We start from the raw sequence: 19,405 nt of genomic DNA, 5'->3' as shown, positions 1-19,405 counted from the left end.
CACAGAGAGTAATACCTGTCATCTCAGATGACTCCCATAAATGTTGTTAGTGACTTGAGACACCAAAAGTACTTATTCTACACTTCAAAGCCAAAATAACTTGCCATCTACTTTCATGGTGGATTTAAACAGCTATGGGCCCATCATGAGGTGCCTCTGCAAGCATTTCTGGGGAGAAACATCAGTCTTTGGAGTACTCCCCTAAGTGTTGTAACACGTGTGGATGGATGAGTCCTAGGCAAGTCCCATCTGCCCTTGCAGTGATGATGCCTGGCGGAAAAGACTAACTGCAAAGCCCTTGTTTCCTCTCATAGAAGGGCTGTGACATCTGTCTCGGAGCAAGTGGCATTTGAAAGCAGACTGTGCCCAGGTTGGAGGCAGCAGCAGACAGCAGGTCCCACATGTCCCTGGTGCCATGGGCAGCCTGACCTTGCCTCAGAAGTCACTGCAGCCACAGATCCACAGAGACTTTTTCTAGCCACAGCAGCGCTCCTGCTTTGGAAATACACAGCTTAGCATTACCCTAGCCCTGGGTTCCCACTCCTCATACCAGATTCTTTTTTGTGTTTGCGTAGTCAGATGGTCGTCTAGACTGGAGAACTGTTCCGAGTCAAACTGGCCTATTGGAGGGGGAGGGAGGGAGGGGGTAAGGTGTGGTCTGGCTCCACTGTGAGGGAGGAGAAGGTGCAATGAGGGATGTGAAAAAAATAATCAGAGCAGGGGAGCCAGACTGCTGAGGTTTTTTGCAAGCTGAAACTGTTTGTGTAGGTATTTTCTGTATGGTCTCACTAGAGAGGGAAGGTAAAAGGAAGATCTTTTGTGTTCACAGTGCTTAAGAGCCAAATTAGTAATCTTTCTTAAAATATATCTGAGGACTTCTTCATGGAGCAGACAATTGTTCTTTTCAAAATATGTGTTTCCTTGCATCAGAAAGGAACAGCATTGAGAATAAGATGTCAGAAAAGGTATGTGAGTGTGAAGGAGGCTCTGTAGTGCCACCCCCAAAGGTGCATTTTCTGATTCTCCAAGCAGCCTAGCTGTATCAAAGGGAACCTTTGTATTTCTGATTTTGTGAGTTGTCAGTCTTACTGTTTGTGCTTCACTTTCAGTACTTTAAAAAGCAAGCAAAATTATTTCTCCAGACTAACATATTTCATAATCTTTCCTGGAGGTGGTTCTCTGGGACCAGAGAGGGTTTGCAAGTGCCTGCCACTCTCCTGAGTTAATAAACAGTATTAATAAACATCTGCTTATCTGTATTAACTCTTCATAAGGCACAGCAGCTGCTTTTAGGTACTATTTACACAGTTTCCTTTACATTTTAGTTAACTTAATCTGCTCTTTTGAATACACTAGAGTCCAGTGGACATACATTAGCAAGGGTGTAACTGTAGCAAGAGTTAACTGTACTTTCAGGAGAAGGATTTGGCTTTTTGCCACCTGAGCTGCTGCATAGTGCCAGCATAGAGATCGGTCTTTAAATCATTGCCGTTTTGCACTTGGAAGAGATGTTTTTCTGCCATCTCTCTAGCCTTCCTTGTTCCTACTGAAAATGCTGCAGGCATATAGTCATGTAACATGAAAGCTTTTTCCACATACAGAATTCACACCTTTTGAGCTTATAGTTGATTTAGAAGTACTTGAGTAAATCACAACTACTTTGTGTGGGGTAATTCTCAATTCTGACACTGGCTAGACTTGTTCCTAATATAACTTATACTGAGATAAATCGCCTTTAAAAGGATTTAAAGATCCACATGCAGAACTGTAAAACCCTCCACCCGTTTAATCAGTTAAACTCACGTGGTGGTGTGTGTATGCCAAGCCAGCATACAGTTACTTGAAGGAGTTCGAAAAGTTAAACACGACAAGGCCATATATTAAATACAAGTACTGTAAGAGTATCATTTGTGTGTTTAGCCAAGCAAGTATGTTGCTATTTTTGATTTCTGTGTGGCTTTGGTTGTGCAGCAGTCTGTGAAGAGGTTGTGCACAGTGGTTGGGCAGAGGGCAGGGCTCCCTCTGCGCAGTGTGCCATGTGGCTGCCCACTCTGGTGTCACAGTGGTGAGTGAGCATGACAGTTATCTTTGTAAGGGAGAAGGAAGAACTGTAAGCCGTGGGCTCATCTACTCTGTCCATCCCAGGTACCATGACTGCAGTTCCCAATAAGAAGGATGGCAGGGTTTGGGAATACAGTGTAGCAGGAAGCTTGTAACACTTTTGAAGGTAACCTCTTTGCCCCTACTATAGATCCTATTGTGTTCTGCTGCCCAGAAGCTTAGGAGGAGATGCAGGCACTTCCTCTGTCACATAGCCTTCAAAACTTCTCTGCCTTCTTCCTATCTGTAGCCTGTCCAATGAGGATGCTCTTAAAAAAAGAGACAAGATTTGTCTTTGTGTTAAGTAGCTCTCACAAGACAGGCACTTAGGACTGCTAGTAAGTAATAAAGGTATGCCTTTGGGTAAGCAGCTCTGATACCTGAAGAATACAGTTAATTTTTAATGAACTCTTGGATTTTTCAGTTTCTATGTGGCAGTGAGCACATTCAGTAGCCTTGCAGCTAAACTGAAGAGCCAGAATCATGTCTCCAGGGGGAACTTCACGGCTAATAGAGTCAGCTTGGCCATATTAGAAAATGTCCTAAAGTACTGTTCCACCTGTATTGGGTAGACTCCTGAGTTTCCCTGTTGGAAACTGGTAGTTTAATAAATAGGCCCTTGAAAACAGGGTTTAACAACTCTTGAAGGTGGACATTCCTCATTTCTATTGTAGTAAGAGAGATAAAAGGAACAAATACAAACTAAGCTTTTGGAGGGAATATGTGCCTCTTTCAGGACAAATGATTCACCTTCCCCAATGCTATTACAAAGAACGAACAGCCTTATCATATTTTGGAGTAGGTTTTTGGTGGTGGTGTGACTGTTGAGGGGGCAGGAGTGGAGACAAGCATGTTTCTATAAACAGGCTTTCTTAACTAGCTGAAGGGAGAAGTATGAGGGGTTTCGAAACTCCATTCAACCTACTTAGAAGATTCAGTTGCATGGGTTTGTTCTGGTGAAGCTCTGTAGCTCAGAGTGGAGGCAGATTTGTATTTTTCTGAGTCAGAATTGTTCCTAATTGTGTATGTTTTAAATGTTGGAGGGGGTTGCCACAGAGACTCTTCTGTCATGAAAAAACTTTGCTTCCTTCTATGTCACACAAATAACTGTATAATGCTTGACTGGCTGTTGCCTATTTTCAGGGCACGTAAGTTGGAAAAATAATATTTGTACAAAGCTGAAGTGTTTATACTCTTTCAGCCCAGTTTCAAGTGAAGTAATGACAGCTTTCACTGGGCAGGCAAGAACAGAAAACGTGGTTAAGTTGCAGAACATGGTTTTTAATGGACAGAATTAACTATGCAAATGTCAGTTCTGAAACATGAATCATTCCAACAAAACAGGAAAGCTGTTTTTCCTAATCTTGTGAACCAGATGAGCATTGCTGTAGTTGATACTTGCTTAGTATCTGAAGTCACAGGAGTTAACTAGCGAAGTCACCTTCTAATAAATTCCAGACTGAATGTATTATGCAGGAAAAAAAAATAGACCCTGCAGTAATAGTTGAATAAATTGACCATCATGTTATATCTCATACACTTCTTCAGTGCTGTGTGCTGGTTTTGGGCTGTGTTAGGGAGGCTGCAGGTTAAAGTCAGGAGAAGATGAAAAGTCCCTTTCAGTGCCCTATGGGAAGCCATCATTTAGAATTTTTTTTCAGGCTTTTTGCCTGGAGACAGTATTCTTTTGTTCTGCCTGCCATGGAGTGCCAAACAGTGGCCAGAAAACGTGGAAGAGAGCAGCAAGTTGAAAATCCACAGGTAAAAATCTGTCTCATTATTTGAAGCATCACAATAATGTTACTTTAATTCCCTGTTTTCAGAATGTGTTCACACTTCTGTTGTAAGTACTGAGCTGGTACTTACATCTGCACTAATTATGAGTCAGGGGTCACAGCATCAAGCTTCCTTCTTAGGCTTATTTAAAGCAGTTTGCTGCCATGCCCTGTACCAGAGAGAAGAGCCCTGCACATGATTAAAACTGCCAATTCTAGCTCGGTTTGGAAGTAGTGAATAAAAATAGTGTTATTTTAATGCTTTAAATACAAGAATGATTTTTATCTTCAAGATCTCCAGCTTAATATGCTGGTCCGTCCCTTATTTTCTCTGGTTGTGTCCCTCCCCCGAACTCCTGCCAGATGTGATTCTGTTTCTGTGTCAGTGCCTGCAGCAATCCCTAAAGCAAAGTTTTGTCAGTTCCACTTGCTGTTAAAAGCCAGGCATTTCCACTGCAAAGACAAGTTCAACAAAGTTTTCAAACTCCTGCTCTTTTTCCTTCTGTCTTCTCCCTCTGCACATACATACCCACTCCTTGCCTGCTGGTAGGTGGGAAATAGTGGTTTCCCACATTTCAGTGCAGTTCAGTACCCTTCTCAGTGTGACCCAGTTCTTCTGCTTTGGTCTTCCTTCAGCTGGGGTAGCCAAACTGCTTCTGGCTAGGTCTAGTTTGTTGGAATGGCTTTACCTAATCTCAGCAGACTTCTCAGTCATGGCTGAAGAGCAACTCATAGCCCACACAAAGGCCTGTAGGATTGTTCTTTCCCCCATCTCATAGTGGCTGCTTTGTGAGAGAGTGTGTTATAGGGCTGTCTGTGTGTCTCATTGCATTCATAATTGTATTGTTGCCATCTGATAGGTGTGACTTGCATTTTTTTCCTATGATGGGCAAAAGCCATTACATGATAGGGGGAAGCCATGACATGCATCTTCTCCATGTACTTTAGAGAGAATGTATTCGGAAAAAGGAAGTTATTTTGGTCTTATTTTGGTCTTTATACTTTGCAGAGCCCCAGTGAGGTTTGATCAAGCACCAATGCAATACAAAGGTCCCAACCACTTTGCAAACAGAAGTGCAATTAGTACACTTAAAGTTGTGTCTTTAAGTATTAAGGCAGCTGTTGTGCTAGGCCACAAGACTGAAGATGAAAAGGAAACCTAAGAGGTAAAACACCTTATTAGGGACAAAAAAAGAAAGTAAGCTGCTAGAGGCAGACATCAGGGGTCTGTGATTATATATGATACAGGTTGAGTCAGAGACATTCTGCAAAAGAATCTGTAGGAATGTGGTTTTATGGAGTCCTGCCAAAGGGATAGTTAAATATCTGGTGAGCTAAACATATATGGAACCTGTTCTCCTCTGATATGTTTTAGTTGTATGCAAAAGATAGCTCATATTTGGCTTTACAGAGGCTGTCTCACCACTCTTGAAAATCATTGTTGCTAATCTTAATAGAAACAGTCACAAAAGTCCTGTGCCCATGGTAATGCTACTGGGGTAAATCATAGTTGAGATAAAGGACTGCAGCCCAAAGTAGCGTCCAAGACAGTATAAACTATGTGAGTTCATACTCACATAGTAAGTATGGAGTATGTATCAGAGCATAACACTCCATTTCATCTCATGATAGCATTAAGCTCTGACTGAACAATTGAAAATACAGATTTCATAGGGTTAACCCTGGAGGCATTGTCATGGGAGATGCTAGGTGATCAACAGTGTTGCCAACTCCTGTGATTTTATGAAGTCATATGATAGCTCTTTTTTTGTTTTTAAAGATCAAGCTCCTGGATTTCAGGGATTTATTTTCATTTTGTCTTTTCGATTTTGCAAGTCAGACAGTAATTCCAACCTTCCTGCTTACAGATGAAGTTTCAAAACATGACTCCAATGCACTCTAAGAGTCCAGGTGGCAGTAGCAAATAAAGCAGAACCCAGTTTTGCTTGGGTGTTTTGGTTGGTTGTTTGGGTTGGGTTTTTTCCCTTCCTTTATTTCCATGATATCTCTGGCTAGTCTTATGATTTTTAACTCATGATTTTTTAGTCTTTGGGGTTGATTATGGATCTATGTCTTCTTCCTTGTATTACTACACTGAAGATAATCAGTATAATTAAGAATAACAATTAGGATATATCATCCAGCGTTAAAAGTAATGGGATCACACATTTTTCTTGGCTTCTTCCCTCCTGCAATTAATTCATCAGTATTTGTAAGACAAAGAATGTGCTTTTGCATCATCATATCTCCACTTTCATGGTGCTGGCAGTGTCCCCATTACTATCAAAGTTCTACTAAGTTTATAGATCGTGTACGGGGGGTGGTAGGCAAAATAGAAAAAAAACCTGTGTTTAGTATTGTTCCTGGCAAAATCTGGTGTCTTTATGTTGGATAAGAAGGTAATACAGCTTGTATGTTCTTCACAGCTGCTACTGTGCTTTACAGTCACTTAGATATAATGCTGTGGAGGTGTGCTCTTTGGCAGAACAAGGACAATCTTCTTCAAGGCTTTCTGGTAGAGGCATCCTCTGTCTTGCAGATTTCCATGATGTAGTGAAGTCTTAAATTCAAGTCTCTCCCACCAAGTGGAATTACTTCACAACAGCTGAATAATTGAGTTCCCATCCCAATATCTCCCTCAGCAATTTTTAAGGGATGAGATCTATCTGTTCAGCAATGCTGTTTTATATGTATACATGTGCCAGAGGCACTGGATGAGAGAACAGAAATGCAGTAACAGTATTTTTTACAGGATAGAAGTAAGAGAAATTGACTGCTGTTCCTGAAATGCATCCTAAGACATACATAAAGTTTTCCAGTGTAGATATTCCCAAAAAGACAGCACATTGTTTTGGGCTTTATTTAAAAGTTGTTGGCTTTTGAGAGTTCTGTAGTGATACTGAAAAATAAGAGGAATGCAAACTATAGACTGAGGCCTCAATTAAAATTGCACATCTATAAACAACAGAAACAAAGAAAACAACTTCAAGACTGTCAGTAGACTTTGGGCGAGGCGTACTGTTTAATAAGATCCTGCTAAATCATAAAGAAGACATGAACCACAGAGTAAAAGCTTTGTCCTGCAATCCTGGCTTCACTAGAATCCATGGAGTTTATCATAGAATCATAGAATAACCAGGGTTGGAAAGGACCTTAAGATCATCTAGTTCCAAACCCCCTACCATGGGCAGGGACACCTCACACTAAACCATATCACCCAAGGCTCTGTCCAACCTGGCCTTGAACACCACCAGGGATGGAGTGTTTGTATTTCTTATGTGGCTGTTCTGGTGTCTCTTCCAGAATACCTAGCCCACGTGTTGGCTTGCATGTTCCATGCATTTTAACCACAGTGACTGATCAGTGCTGATGAACTGGTTGGTTGAAAGCTTCATAGCAAAGAAACCACAGCCTTTTATTCTCCATGGACAAGGGAGCAAGGAAAGCTAGAATTAGGCTTCCTGTAGAAGTCAAAATAAGAAAACTAACACCAGAGAGCAGAAGGCAAAACTCAAATTGTAGGAGACAGGCACACATTTTAGGATGGCTTCCTTTAGATGTGCAAATCTGTGTTTTCTCCATTGACTTTCCCATTATATCCACTTCTGTTTTTGTTTTTCATGCAAAATGAAAGGTTGCTTCTGTGCACAGTGTTCAAGTGACTGGTTGAACAGGAGAAAACCTTGAGGAGTTGGCTCATGGGCTATGAAGCGTGCCATAGGATACTCAAACATTTTTAGAGGTGGACATTCAAGCAATTACAAGAAGAGAAGCAATGTTACTGGTAGTGAACCGCTTGTGGGCCCCTCAGGGAATGAGTGAATACAGTTCCCTGGGGAAGAATGCTACAAACTTGTATTCTCCAGGCAGGATTTTGTTTCTTAGAGATAGGTCTGAGTTCATGTGACTTGGAAGCAGACCAGCCTGTCCTGGATTTTAAAGTCCTCAGGGTTTAGTAGCAGGCTGTGATCAGAAGGGTGATGTTGAGGTTCACATCCAACTCCAGATTTCATCTTGGGCTCTTTGCAGAGGTTGATTTCGACAGCAGTCTGATAGTGGAATTTCAGCATCAGCCTGATAGGAGAAAATCAAATGCGCCTTTAGTTTAGAACTAGACAGTTTATCACAATGGGCAAGGCCGAGCTGTATTAATGAACAACGCTCCAATACCTGCTAAAGGAATGTGACAGTATTAGAGAAAGTAAACTGCAGCCTCACTTTAAATCAGATGCTGGTATGTGGAAGAAAGTTTGTCCACCTGGACAATTTATCCAGTACTTTGAACTACCAGTGGCATTAGCAGAGAGGCACTACACTGTCAACCCTTATTACAAGGATTCTGGGGAGAAAATTCCAAGGTAGTCGGTTCTGGGAGTCCTAAAACCCCATTAGATTTTTGACATTAATTTAACCTCTTCAGAAATTAGCTGGCCCTAACTACCCAGCCTTTTGCTAGTAGTTAAATTAAGGCCTACCACTGAACATAGAAACATAAGGTTTGTGACTTTGCAGTGGATTGCTGCTTCTAGATAGTTTGGAGATCTCTCCTTGGAAGGGGTCCAAACATATTTTCAACCGTTTGTTCCAGTTCCAGTGGGTGAGTCTTGGCAGTACCCAGCATGGCCAGGGATGGCACAGGAACGAGCCCTGCATCTCAACAAACATATTGTGCTTGAACTAGTTTACCTAAGGACCCACCTTCCTGTGGCTTTTGGCTCCAGTGCTGCAGGCACTAGAGAGGATTGAGTCGTGCCTGTAGCAGTCATCCACTGCCACACAGCTGCCCAGTGAAACACAGAGCCATACGAGCTCAGAGCTGAAAGCAGTCTAGATGTAGCTAGAGTCTTTGCAGTTCGAGCAACAGATGTCTTTCCCCTGTCCTCAGTTGTGAGCTGCTTGGCACCCTGCCACAGGTTTCCTCTGTGAAGTTGGGTGAGTCACTTCATCTCTCCCTTGATACTTGTCTGTATTGTTCATCCAAGCTTTTAGGGCCAGAAAGTGCTTCTTACTGGTAGGGGGACAGTCCCTCATTATCAGGTTGTTTTGATCATTACTGGAATCTAGATATATCACCACAGCTATTAGTTTCTCTTCAGCATGTGGTAAATGAAAGGTACCATCCAGAAGAGAGGAGCAATTTGCCATAATGATGATTATATCAACACATATTTTATAGGACACTACTTTTGAATTCCTCCCACACCTACTTCAATGAGGCTTTGTTCTTCTGCATGGCTTCTGGGAATAATTAAGAAAAAATGTCTATCTGGGGCTTAAAATTCAGCTAGCCTGTAACATGTTGCCAGCATTCTCCACCCGAGTGCTCCCAGTGAGCTCAAAGTAACCCCTCCCCCCCGTGTAGGAGCTTCTTCTATGCCACTGAAATCATTGGGAGTTTGCCATTGATTACAATGGCAGTAAGATCAGAGACCTAGGGTCAGTATCAGAGCATGCTAGTGATGAAAAGGATTTGTGATTTGGATAAAGAGGGAAGACTTGTCTCTCAGTCCCTCACAATGGCTCAGAAATCCATTTAAAATGTTAGCAAGAGGCCTTTTAATTTCCTTCTAGAAAAAGCATATATATTTAATTTCTGTAATAAAACATTCTAATAGTAGTAAATAGTGAAGTTCTAGAAGGAAAAAATTTCTTTCTCAGTTAATGCACGAGAGAGGGGATATTACAAATCCCTTGTTGCCTGTTATTGATTGCCTAGCAACATTTTCCCACAGAGAGCAATGTGAACATAGTTTTAATACACAGGTGGATACAAGGGCTGCGCTGTTTGAAACCCGGCACCTCCTTAAAGTGGTTCAAGCTACTTTTCCAAGTATGTTACAAAGTGAGTCAGACTGAAACCATTGTAGATAACCTGCTCCACTTCAGATAGTTGCATATTCATTTTAGCATTAGAAAAAAGTTTACGTTGGCATTTTCTGTTCCTTGTAGTCATGCTGGCTTTTCAAAAAAATTCTGAACTAAAAATGTATTTCCTGAAATTCATACAGTGGGCAAAAAATATCTCTTCCCTGCCCCACACTGAAGTAGATGGTGAGTACTAAGATTTGGAACCAGTAAGCAAGTAATTCTTCAATGCCTGGGATCAGAAATGTAGCTGTTGGGTCAAAGTATACTTCTACAAAGCAAGTTAGTTTGAGTTCAAGCCCCCTTGAGTTAGCTCAGGAAGACTCCAGGAACAGTTTACATGAGCTTCACAGATCCCCTATTGCATTTCCAGCTTGACTTTCACCCACAACCTCTTGCAGACCATCTACCTTAGGTTGAAAGTAACTTCCAGCTCTGTGTTTTTCTGTGTGAACAGTAATCACATCAGGAACAGCACCTATGTAATGCCTCAGGTTAGTTAACATAAACTGACACAATTCATCCTGATCCATGTCATAATGCCCATCTAATGTGCATTCCCACTCTGGTATACACGGTTACTTGGACACACAGACCATGATGCAATATACTGTACATAGGGGACAGATATGTTGCCTGTGAATAATGCAAATGGCTGGCTGCAGAGTAGTTATTCCAGTGCAAACCAGACTCACAGTAAGCTTGATTCTGCAAAATGCAAAGCAGCTTTTGCTCCCTGTGAAGTCAATAGAAGTTGACTTCACTTTTCAAATTCACTTTGATTAACCTGGTCTTGACACTGTGGCACTTGGCTTGTAATAAAGAAAATTGGCAGTGAAAGATCAAGGATTTTCCAATTTAAGGTGTAAGGAAATGTTTGCTACTGCTGAAAACATTATCTTCGTAATGAGCAGTAACACAAGCTGATAAACAACCATTATTGAGTTTCTTTCTCTTTTTTTTTTCCTTAAGCTGAAATTATGTCACCTGTAGACAGAACTAAGGAAAATGGATTACAAATGCCAAACCTATGCAAATTTTGTGACATTAAAGTAACAACCTGCTCAAACCAACATCAGTGCAAGAGCAACTGCAACATCACTTCTATTTGTGAGAAGAATAGTGAAGTCTGTGTTGCTATATGGTAAGTTATTTCTTCATACAAGTGCAGAGGGAGCATACCCTCATTCATCATTACTTAGTACTTTCCTCGATTGCTCTGATATTCATAATGTCCCTGCTGCCTCACAGGGCTTTGCTCTCTCACTTCCAACTCATATCTGTGCTCAGCACACTGAGAGTTGTTTGAAGTTAACAATAATTCTGATATGAAGTGTTCTTTTTCTTCTAAAGCATTTTTGTTCCAGCATATGCTGTTATTGGAAAAGAGGCATGGCTTTGTTCAAACCATTAAGCTGCATCTGCCTGCAGCACCGAGAATAGAAGCAGTTTTGAGACTCAGAGAGGATTACAGTAGAATTTGCTGACGAAAGACAATTGTCTCTGAGGTTTCAAAGTGAACTGCATTATGTAGATCTATCACAGTAAGCTTACTCAACATGTATAGGTAGAAATACTTTCTTATTGGTAAAAAACACCCTGTGCCTATAATGACTCTGATACAGGAGTGGTGCTTTTTTTATGTTTAGGTTCAAAGAAATCAAAAGTATATGAAATTGAGTTGTTACTTTTTTTTTTCGGATTCATTGACCCTAAACTTGCATTCCAGTCTAAAAACTGGGGTCTTGCCCTTCTATAAATGGTAAGCCAATCCTACCAAAGAAAGCCAGAAACACTCATAATAAGTTCATAGGTGGACAAAAGGAACAGAACTGAGTATTTGCAACATTACTGCAGATTTAGGAACAGAATTAGAACCACTTAATTCATTTATTAAGGGATTAGTTGTGTTCATTGACTCGAAGAGATGTTCAGCGTAATTGGAAGTAGACACTTGAAATGTAGCGTCAGTCCAGCGTGCTGTTCCATATTTGTCCTGTGCCACTTTAGTAAGTGGTCAGTGCCTATTATTGCCATATGAAGTGCCTGTAGTGCAATTTAGAATATATTCTGGATTTTTCATGCCAGAATGATACTAATTTGAGTTCTCAAAAGAGGCAAATTTGGGGAAGATGCAATGCTGTCTGCTCCCTTTATAAAATATTTCTTCCTTGTTTTCAGTTTTCTCTTTTTCATTTTTTAGGAGACAGAATGATGAAAATGTGACATTAGAAACAATATGCCATGATCCCCAGAAAACACTGTATGGTCATATGTTGGATGACTCCAGCTCAGAGCAGTGTTTGATGAGGGAAAAGAAGGAAGATGGGGGATTGATGTTCATGTGTTCCTGTACAGGTGAAGAATGCAATGATATGCTCATTTTTCCATCAGGTACGTTTGATAATTTATGCTGCATTCCTAGGCTATACCTTGCAAGTTAATATTAACTGTGTCATAGCAGTGGAGTTTGGAATCACATTTTGTGGAGGAAAGCTTTTGGTGGCAGGAGCTATTTTGGTGTCTTCTGAGTCTTGCCAAACCTCAACCTTTCTTTTCTGTGTTCAGAGGATATTTCTTCCTGCGAGCCTGTCCTCCTCCTTTTGAAGTAAGTCTGATATTCAGCTTGAGACACTGCACTTAAAAGTCGATGAAAAGAAAGATGAAAGCAGGACGTTTAGAGCTGTTCTGTTGACACACCAAAATACAACATATGCTAATTACGTTATAAAAAAAATCAAGGGGCAAATGCCATATTTAAGGTCTTGCCTCTTCTAAAAGGTTGGTTTGCCATAGTGTGACATCCGTTTATACAGATATGGCTGAGTAACTTGATTGGATGTGAATTTAAAGTCAGCTTATCTGTTGTAACTGACCATTTGCAGTTGTTGTGTGGGGGGTGTGAAGTAGCTACAGTGTTCCTTCACTAGTGGATATGTTACCTCATGCTTACTATGGCATAAGAACGTGTATATGATTTCGGTTAAACCAGTGAAATCTGAGTATAGACCAAATTACAAGTGTATAACCTGTCCCCTTTCTACTTCTTGAAGTAAAGACTATATAGACCGCTGCAAACACAGTAAAGGCAGTGCAGGTGTGTACAGTGCTGGTGGACTACACCCTGCACACAGACGTGCATGTGCACACACACACCCCTCACTTTATTTCTTCTACCTGCTGAATCCCACAATGATTCTTTTACTGAGACTGTTAGGTCTCTTGGAGGCAAGTGTGAGGCCTCCTCTGGAGAACTTTATGTGCACACTTATAAATGAGTACAGCACACAGAACCCACCCTTATCACCTGTAAGTTCCTCAGAAAAGGATATAATCAAATCCTCATAACCTGAGATAATGAAGGGTTGGGAAGCTGTTTCTACTCCTGAGAAATGTGATGTGTGACTGCAATGAGGCGGACAGCTATATGAGAGATTTCTAGCTCTCTCTTCTCAGCCCTCCAAGAGGGCAAACTAGTTTTGGTTGCAAAACCACACCAGATTAGCCAAGAGTGAGCTAGAAAGTCTTTGCCTCCCTTGGCCCAGTCTATCCATATCTGGTGCCACCTCCTCCCCTCTTCCTCATCCAGTCACACTCCAATCTTTATTTGAAATCAGATAACCTGACTACTGATCCGTAGTTATATGACTAACCCTTACTTAGGTGGGCTTTAAAGGAGTTGAAGTAAATACTGGTATTGATGTGAGCACAGGTGGAAGACAGAGGACCTAATTCTAACAGATTGCCTTGATTTTTTTGAAGACAATGTGTTATCAAAGAAAAGTTCTTATTCCATCAGCTGTCTAGAGTATTTATACAAAGTGAACCACACCCTTGTGGATTTTGGCTAATTTGTTATGAGTTAGTCATGTTATAGCTGTTTCTCCTGGAGCTACATAGATGTATGCAATCATTCTAACAAATGTGTGTCTTCTTTGTGTATGATTATGAAAACCATTTTATAAATTCAACACCAGCTGCCTTCATTCCCATGAAATCTGCAGCCCCCCTCACACTTCCAGAGCAGTTTAAAAGGAGCTGTAGTATAAATTAAGCTTTAAGCACTGTAGGTGACTCATGAAAACTGTATTACATTCACATGTAATAAGTGAATTCACATGTAATAAGTGAATAACCACAGATAAAAAGGAAAGTAATATAAAATTTCAGTTTGTAACATTTCCAGTTCATTCACAAATACAAGCATTAACTCCAGTTGGGAGGGGGAGAATTGAGGCTTTGTCATTCTTTTATTGTTGTGCATTAGTGTTTCTTTTAAATGAAAACAGCCTCTTTGGGTTGCTTGCCTGGTTAGCCATGGCAGGAAGACAAACGATTTTTACAGTATCAGACATGCGGTTTCCTGTCTGTGTTTAAGTTTGAGCAGAACATCACAGCCAGCTGGTCCATAGCTCCTCTAGACAACTAGATAATAGCCTGTAATAATTTTGCCTTTGGAATGTCTGTCAACCAGATCTATTCTGTACATCGTTCTTGCTTTTTTTTTCTCTCTTCATTTCTTGTACACCAAAGCAAGAATTTTTGCAGTGGTTTTGCACAGCCTATGGTTTTGGGGAGTGTACAAAAGCTGTCTAAAAAAGCCTGATCAAACAGTAAGTGTATAAATTTATTAAGCTAATACTGAGACAATAAAAAAGATTGTAATTTTTCAGCTGTCAATCGCAGCCTTTTCTTTCAAGCTATTGCTATAAATGGTCAGTGCTCTAGCTCTTCTTCTCTTGGGTGCACACTTAAGGCAGACCAGATTTAGTTTGTTCCTGTTTTTTCTGAGGTAAGAAGGAAAAGTGGGCAAGACAGTAAGTTTTAATTTCCACCAGAAGTTAGTCACTACGTTGCAGTGATTCAGAGCTGAGGTGTTATTCTTTATAGAAGAATTGTTTTACAGCACTGTTGGAGTGCATCAGTCTTGACTGTGAGGGGTAAATCTCCTGACTCCAGTTTTAGACACAAACATCTAAAGGTTTTGGGTAGTGGGAAGTGTTGTGACTCAGTCAAGAGTAGCTTTGGAAATGTTTGAGGTAATTACATCCAAATCAAATGCCTGCTTCTTGTATGGACTTCCCTTTAAATTGCCTATCTGAAAAATGAGCAAGGCACAGTCAGACATGTGCCTAAACATGCCTGTAGTTCTGCTGTGTGAGGAGGCTGACCCTGATTCAGATCCCTGGCATTTCAGGCCACAGGCAGCAGGTGGAAAATGCCGTGTGCAGAATCACTCCAAACAATGTTCTGTACTTCTTGGAGAAATAATATACAGGAGACAGGTAGCCACTGCAAATCTGACTACTCTCTGTTTATTTTTTAATCCCTCTCTTTTTTTGCCAAACAAAATTGTGGATGACTGGCAAGCATCTTACACTCCTGTGGTGGAAAAATGCTTCTCACAGCAAAACTGAATGCCAGTGTGTTTTAATTATTATTTATTCAAATGTCTAATGTCAGTGTTGCCAGCAGGCAAAGCTAAGGAGCAAAACCACTGGAAAAGATTAGCTGAAATCATGCGGAGAAAGGCCCTGCCTGGCTAGAAGCTGGCTGGGTGGTAGACAGGGCTTTTCTTGCTGTCATGGGAAAGATGAGTGCAGGACTGGACTAGCAGGGTTTTTTTCCTCGCTGGTGTCTGGTTATGTCTGGTGGATCTTCTGCATCTTGTTTTGCCTTGCTATGTATTGATCTGTTGCAATGAACCAGGTCTGTCTGTTGCTGTTTGCACAGTTCCAGGCCTCCCTTGGTGTTTGGGCAGCTTTGTTCATCAACTTTTCCTTCTCCACACCATCTGCCAGCCTCCATTCATCAGCCAGTACAAGCACAACAAAGGCCTAACAAAGTTCTTCCTGATCCTGAGCTATTTGGCTGAGATCAAAGCTTGTTTATCCAAAGGGACCAAGTAGGACATGCTCTTTTCAGCCTCATATCTGACCTGTTCTCTGTGAGCAGAGATGACCAGGCATTCATTGTAGCCTAGGAGATTGGATGGATACCTGCATTGTACACAGTGTATGACCTACCTTCTATGCAGTGCAACTTCTTCCTGTTTTGCAGGCTTATTCAGATGCATTCATTCAGCAGCATGCAAAAGGGTGACCCCAGCACTGGAGACTGCAGACAGGAAAACAAACCCTTTAAGTACTGTTGTCGTTATATATGCAGTTGTTAACCTGGGCATCAAGTTCAAATCCAAGAAAAAATGCAGAGATGTCAAAATTTGGAAATATGGATTGCAGACCTGTAGCACAGATCAGTTTGGTTTAGAGTTGTTTCATTCTAATAACTTACATGGTGATCATTTCTCATCCTCACTTGTCTCTCCCTGTGGCTTGCAACCAAGGTTCAAACAACTCAGCCTACCTGAACAGCTGTGGGTTTGTTTAGGTAGACTGTGATTATTCCTTATGTACCAGAAGATGAGGTCATTATTTTGGATATTCCCACCACACCCAGCCATAATATGGGAGAAACGTTTAGCAGCAACAATGTGTACAAGTTTTAATGACTATCTGGGTCATCCAAGCGGTTGTCTTAAAATATCAAAACTTCAGTGATAAAGATCACTGACAAGTCAAAAAAAATTATGAGAATAATGAAGCTAATTGGGGAAGAGGGGGTGTTGTGCTGCTAACAATCTTCACGTTGATTATGGTTTTACTGAATTTGCTAATTGAGAGTGTGTTTGATTCATCAATTGTGGCTGAGTCATTTGCCTGAACAAATTCCAGCGGATGGATTTGCAGTGTGTCAAGTGCTGTGATTGCTCACTATGTACAGTTGTTACCTGGGAGACCTGTTATTGTTCTGCTGCCTGAACTACCACAGGCATGCCTGTATGATGCCTTGTCCTGTGCCTGGATCGCAGAAGATCTGGGTAATGTTCTAGAGTTTCCTTAACTTGGTATCTCTCACTTGTCTCTAATATGTTGCCCCTGTCTTTTCCTTTCTTTCTCTCCTCTTTCTCTCCTTACTAGACACAAAGCGTTAGTGATTTTATTTGGCTACATAGGAAGATCTCAGACTTAACAGCTGACTAAAGATCTGTGCAGAAACAGCCGCCAGGCCATAAATACTCATGTGATGAGTTATCCAGTGCTCAAGGAAGAGCAGAAGGGAGATGATTACAGCTGGACTGCTTCCAAGTGGATTTTAACAAAGGCTTTCATTAATCTGTTTTTCTGTTATCCAACTAACATGTTCAGAAGGTAACTGTCTTCCAGCTGCCCCATAAAAGAGGTCAGTAGCATTACATAATGTTGCACAGAGCCTCTCACCACTTGTATATTGGCATTGTTCTCTATGTTTCCTCTTAGGTATTTGCAGCCACAGAGTCCCACCCAATGCCTGCAGCTGTATGTAACCAAAGGAGAGGCTGTCTAATACTGAAGGTCTGATTCACTTAGTGGGATAGAAAGGAAATTGAATGGAAAGAGGCAAAAGAAGCCAGAATTTTGTTTTGCTCTGTATTATTTATATTGTTTGCTTCCTAGGAAAATAACCATGCAGAGCTCAGTTACAGATCTGTGTAAAAACAAACTAGGCAGCGCTCTTTCAGTCTGGTTGGCATATTTGTTACAATTTGCATCATTTGAGAGCTTAATAAGTGTGGGAACGTGGCCAAGCTTTTATCAGGTTGTCATAGAAGAGACTTTAATAATTACAGACAGAAACAAACTGTAACTAACACTGACAACATAGTATTTTGGGAAAGGTCGGAGGGGTGAAACTCAGTCTGAGAATAAAAATAGTGGTTAATGTGTGGCATCTGTTGGAACATACTGAAACTGGAGAGATTGATTTGTTCCAGAAAACCACCAGCAAACAGCAGCAGACACTGAGTTGTATAACTGAGGCATGTATCACAGAAACACAGTGACATCGTGTAAAGTTAGAGTATGTTGGCTTTCCTGCTGCTGAGCAGGAAAGCTCAGCTTCAAAAGTCAACGTGTGAGAGTTGCTGTGTACACACGGTGAAGTGACCTGCATAATGGAAAAGATAAGAAGGGAATGCATCCTGGGGTGGGAGATTTTAAACAAATGAGTACTGTGCTAGCAAAACAAGGAATTACACTTTCTAGCCAGCAGTGAGGGAATAAAACAGCAACAAACTATTTGTTCTGCCTTAGAGCTTAAGAGTTTCTTAAAACCTCCTGGGTGCTGAATAGCATACTTGGCAATCAGTTGAAAAATGAAATTCTGCTTACAATAGCTAAAATATCCATTACATCATTGCTGCCTAGCCTCTTTACAAAAGTAAGCCACCCAGAGCAATCAAGTTGCCTGCCCCCCACCCCTGTGACTGCATTCCCTTCAGATGACAGATGTATGTGCGTGACTTCAAATATGTAACACACATAACTGGGTCATGTAACTGGGGGATTTTCCCTGAGTATAACACAGATGTCTTGAGTCCTGATCATCCGATCATGGGTAGTCATGTGCTAAGGGCAAAGCTGTAGGCCCCTAGGGGAGAGCAGCAGTTTGTGTGCCAGTGCTCTCCAAGAAAACTGCTCGTACTTTTGCCTTACTCCCTGTCAGGAAAATAGGTAAGTGGTGGCACTGGGCAATCAGCTGCACTAAGTGCTAATTTGCGAGCCATATGTTGACTGCTGAGCAGCATTCAGGCTGGCAAATAACCAAAAGGTGAAATGAATGAATTCCCACACATCTGAGAAAACATTCTTAGGGGCCCAAATTCTGAGCCATGCAGATGGCACTGCGTTAGAAAGACAGCTTTAGAAACAGGCTCTAGAGATGGCTTTACCTTGTCACTTTCACTGTCTTTGAGGGAAAGGCTGTAGATTTAAAGTCTGTCTAGACTTTAGTAAAGCCTTTGACGTCATTTCCTACAGCATTCTTCTAGAGAATATGCCTGCTTGTGACTTGGACGGGTGTACTCTTTGCTGGGTAAAAAATGGGCTGGATGGCCATCCCAAGGAGTGCTGGTGAATATAGTTAAATCCAATTGCCAGCCAGTTACAAGGGCTCAGTAATGGGGCCAGTTCTGCTTAATACTTTTATGAACTATCTGGACAAGGGGATCGAGTACACCCTCAGTAAGTCTGCAGGTGACACCAAGGTGGGCAGGAGTGTTGATCTGCTGGAGGCTGGGAAGGCTCTGCAGAGGATCCGGACACACTGGATTGATGGGCCAATGGTATGAGATTCAGTGATTCTAAGTGCACTGGTGAGGCTGCATCTCAAATCCTGTGCTCAGTTCTGGACCCCTCATTACAAGAGAGATACTGAGGTGCTGGAGTGGGTTCAAAGAAGGATAGCAAAGCTGATGAAGGGTGTAGAGCACAAGTGTGATGAGAAGCATCTGAGGGAACTGGGGTTGTTTAGTCTGGAGAGAAGGAGGCTCACGGGAAACTTTATCACTCTACAACTACCTGAAAGGAGGTTGTAGTGAGGTGAGGGCTGGTCTCTTCTCTCAAGTAACAAGTTGTGTCAGAATCAACTATTTTCCTAGGGAAAAAGCACACTCCCCACAGTAAAAAAGCTCTCCACCCCCACTTCACAAAGCCCAAAGAAACAATGCCACTAAAATTAGCAGAAGTTTTAAAACACAAAAGGTGGATCAACTTTCACAGCACTTTTATCCTCAAATTAGGGGTTCCACGGAAAAGGACAGGAATGTCAAAAGCAGATTTTTTTTT

The 19,405-nt window shown here is 41.4% G+C and overlaps 1 protein-coding gene across 2 annotated transcripts in view; it reads left to right on the top strand.

Annotated features, from left to right (window-relative positions):
• The window catches only part of TGFBR2 (transforming growth factor beta receptor 2), a 56,606-nt gene that overhangs the window by 14,983 nt on the left and 22,218 nt on the right, over positions 1 to 19,405 (top strand). For both annotated transcript variants that reach the window (XM_057424832.1, XM_057424831.1), the window contains 2 exons: positions 10,713 to 10,884; positions 11,944 to 12,134. In XM_057424832.1, coding sequence (XP_057280815.1) covers positions 10,713 to 10,884; positions 11,944 to 12,134 — 363 coding nt within the window. The remainder of the gene's footprint in view (positions 1 to 10,712; positions 10,885 to 11,943; positions 12,135 to 19,405) is intronic.

Source organism: Pezoporus wallicus, unplaced genomic scaffold (assembly GCF_028554395.1).
Source record: "Pezoporus wallicus isolate ANWC-B61680 ecotype Strahan unplaced genomic scaffold, APGP_CSIRO_Pwel_v1 contig_3181, whole genome shotgun sequence".
NCBI classification, from domain to species: Eukaryota; Metazoa; Chordata; class Aves; order Psittaciformes; family Psittacidae; genus Pezoporus; species Pezoporus wallicus.
This window is presented reverse-complemented; position numbering and strand designations above follow the sequence as displayed.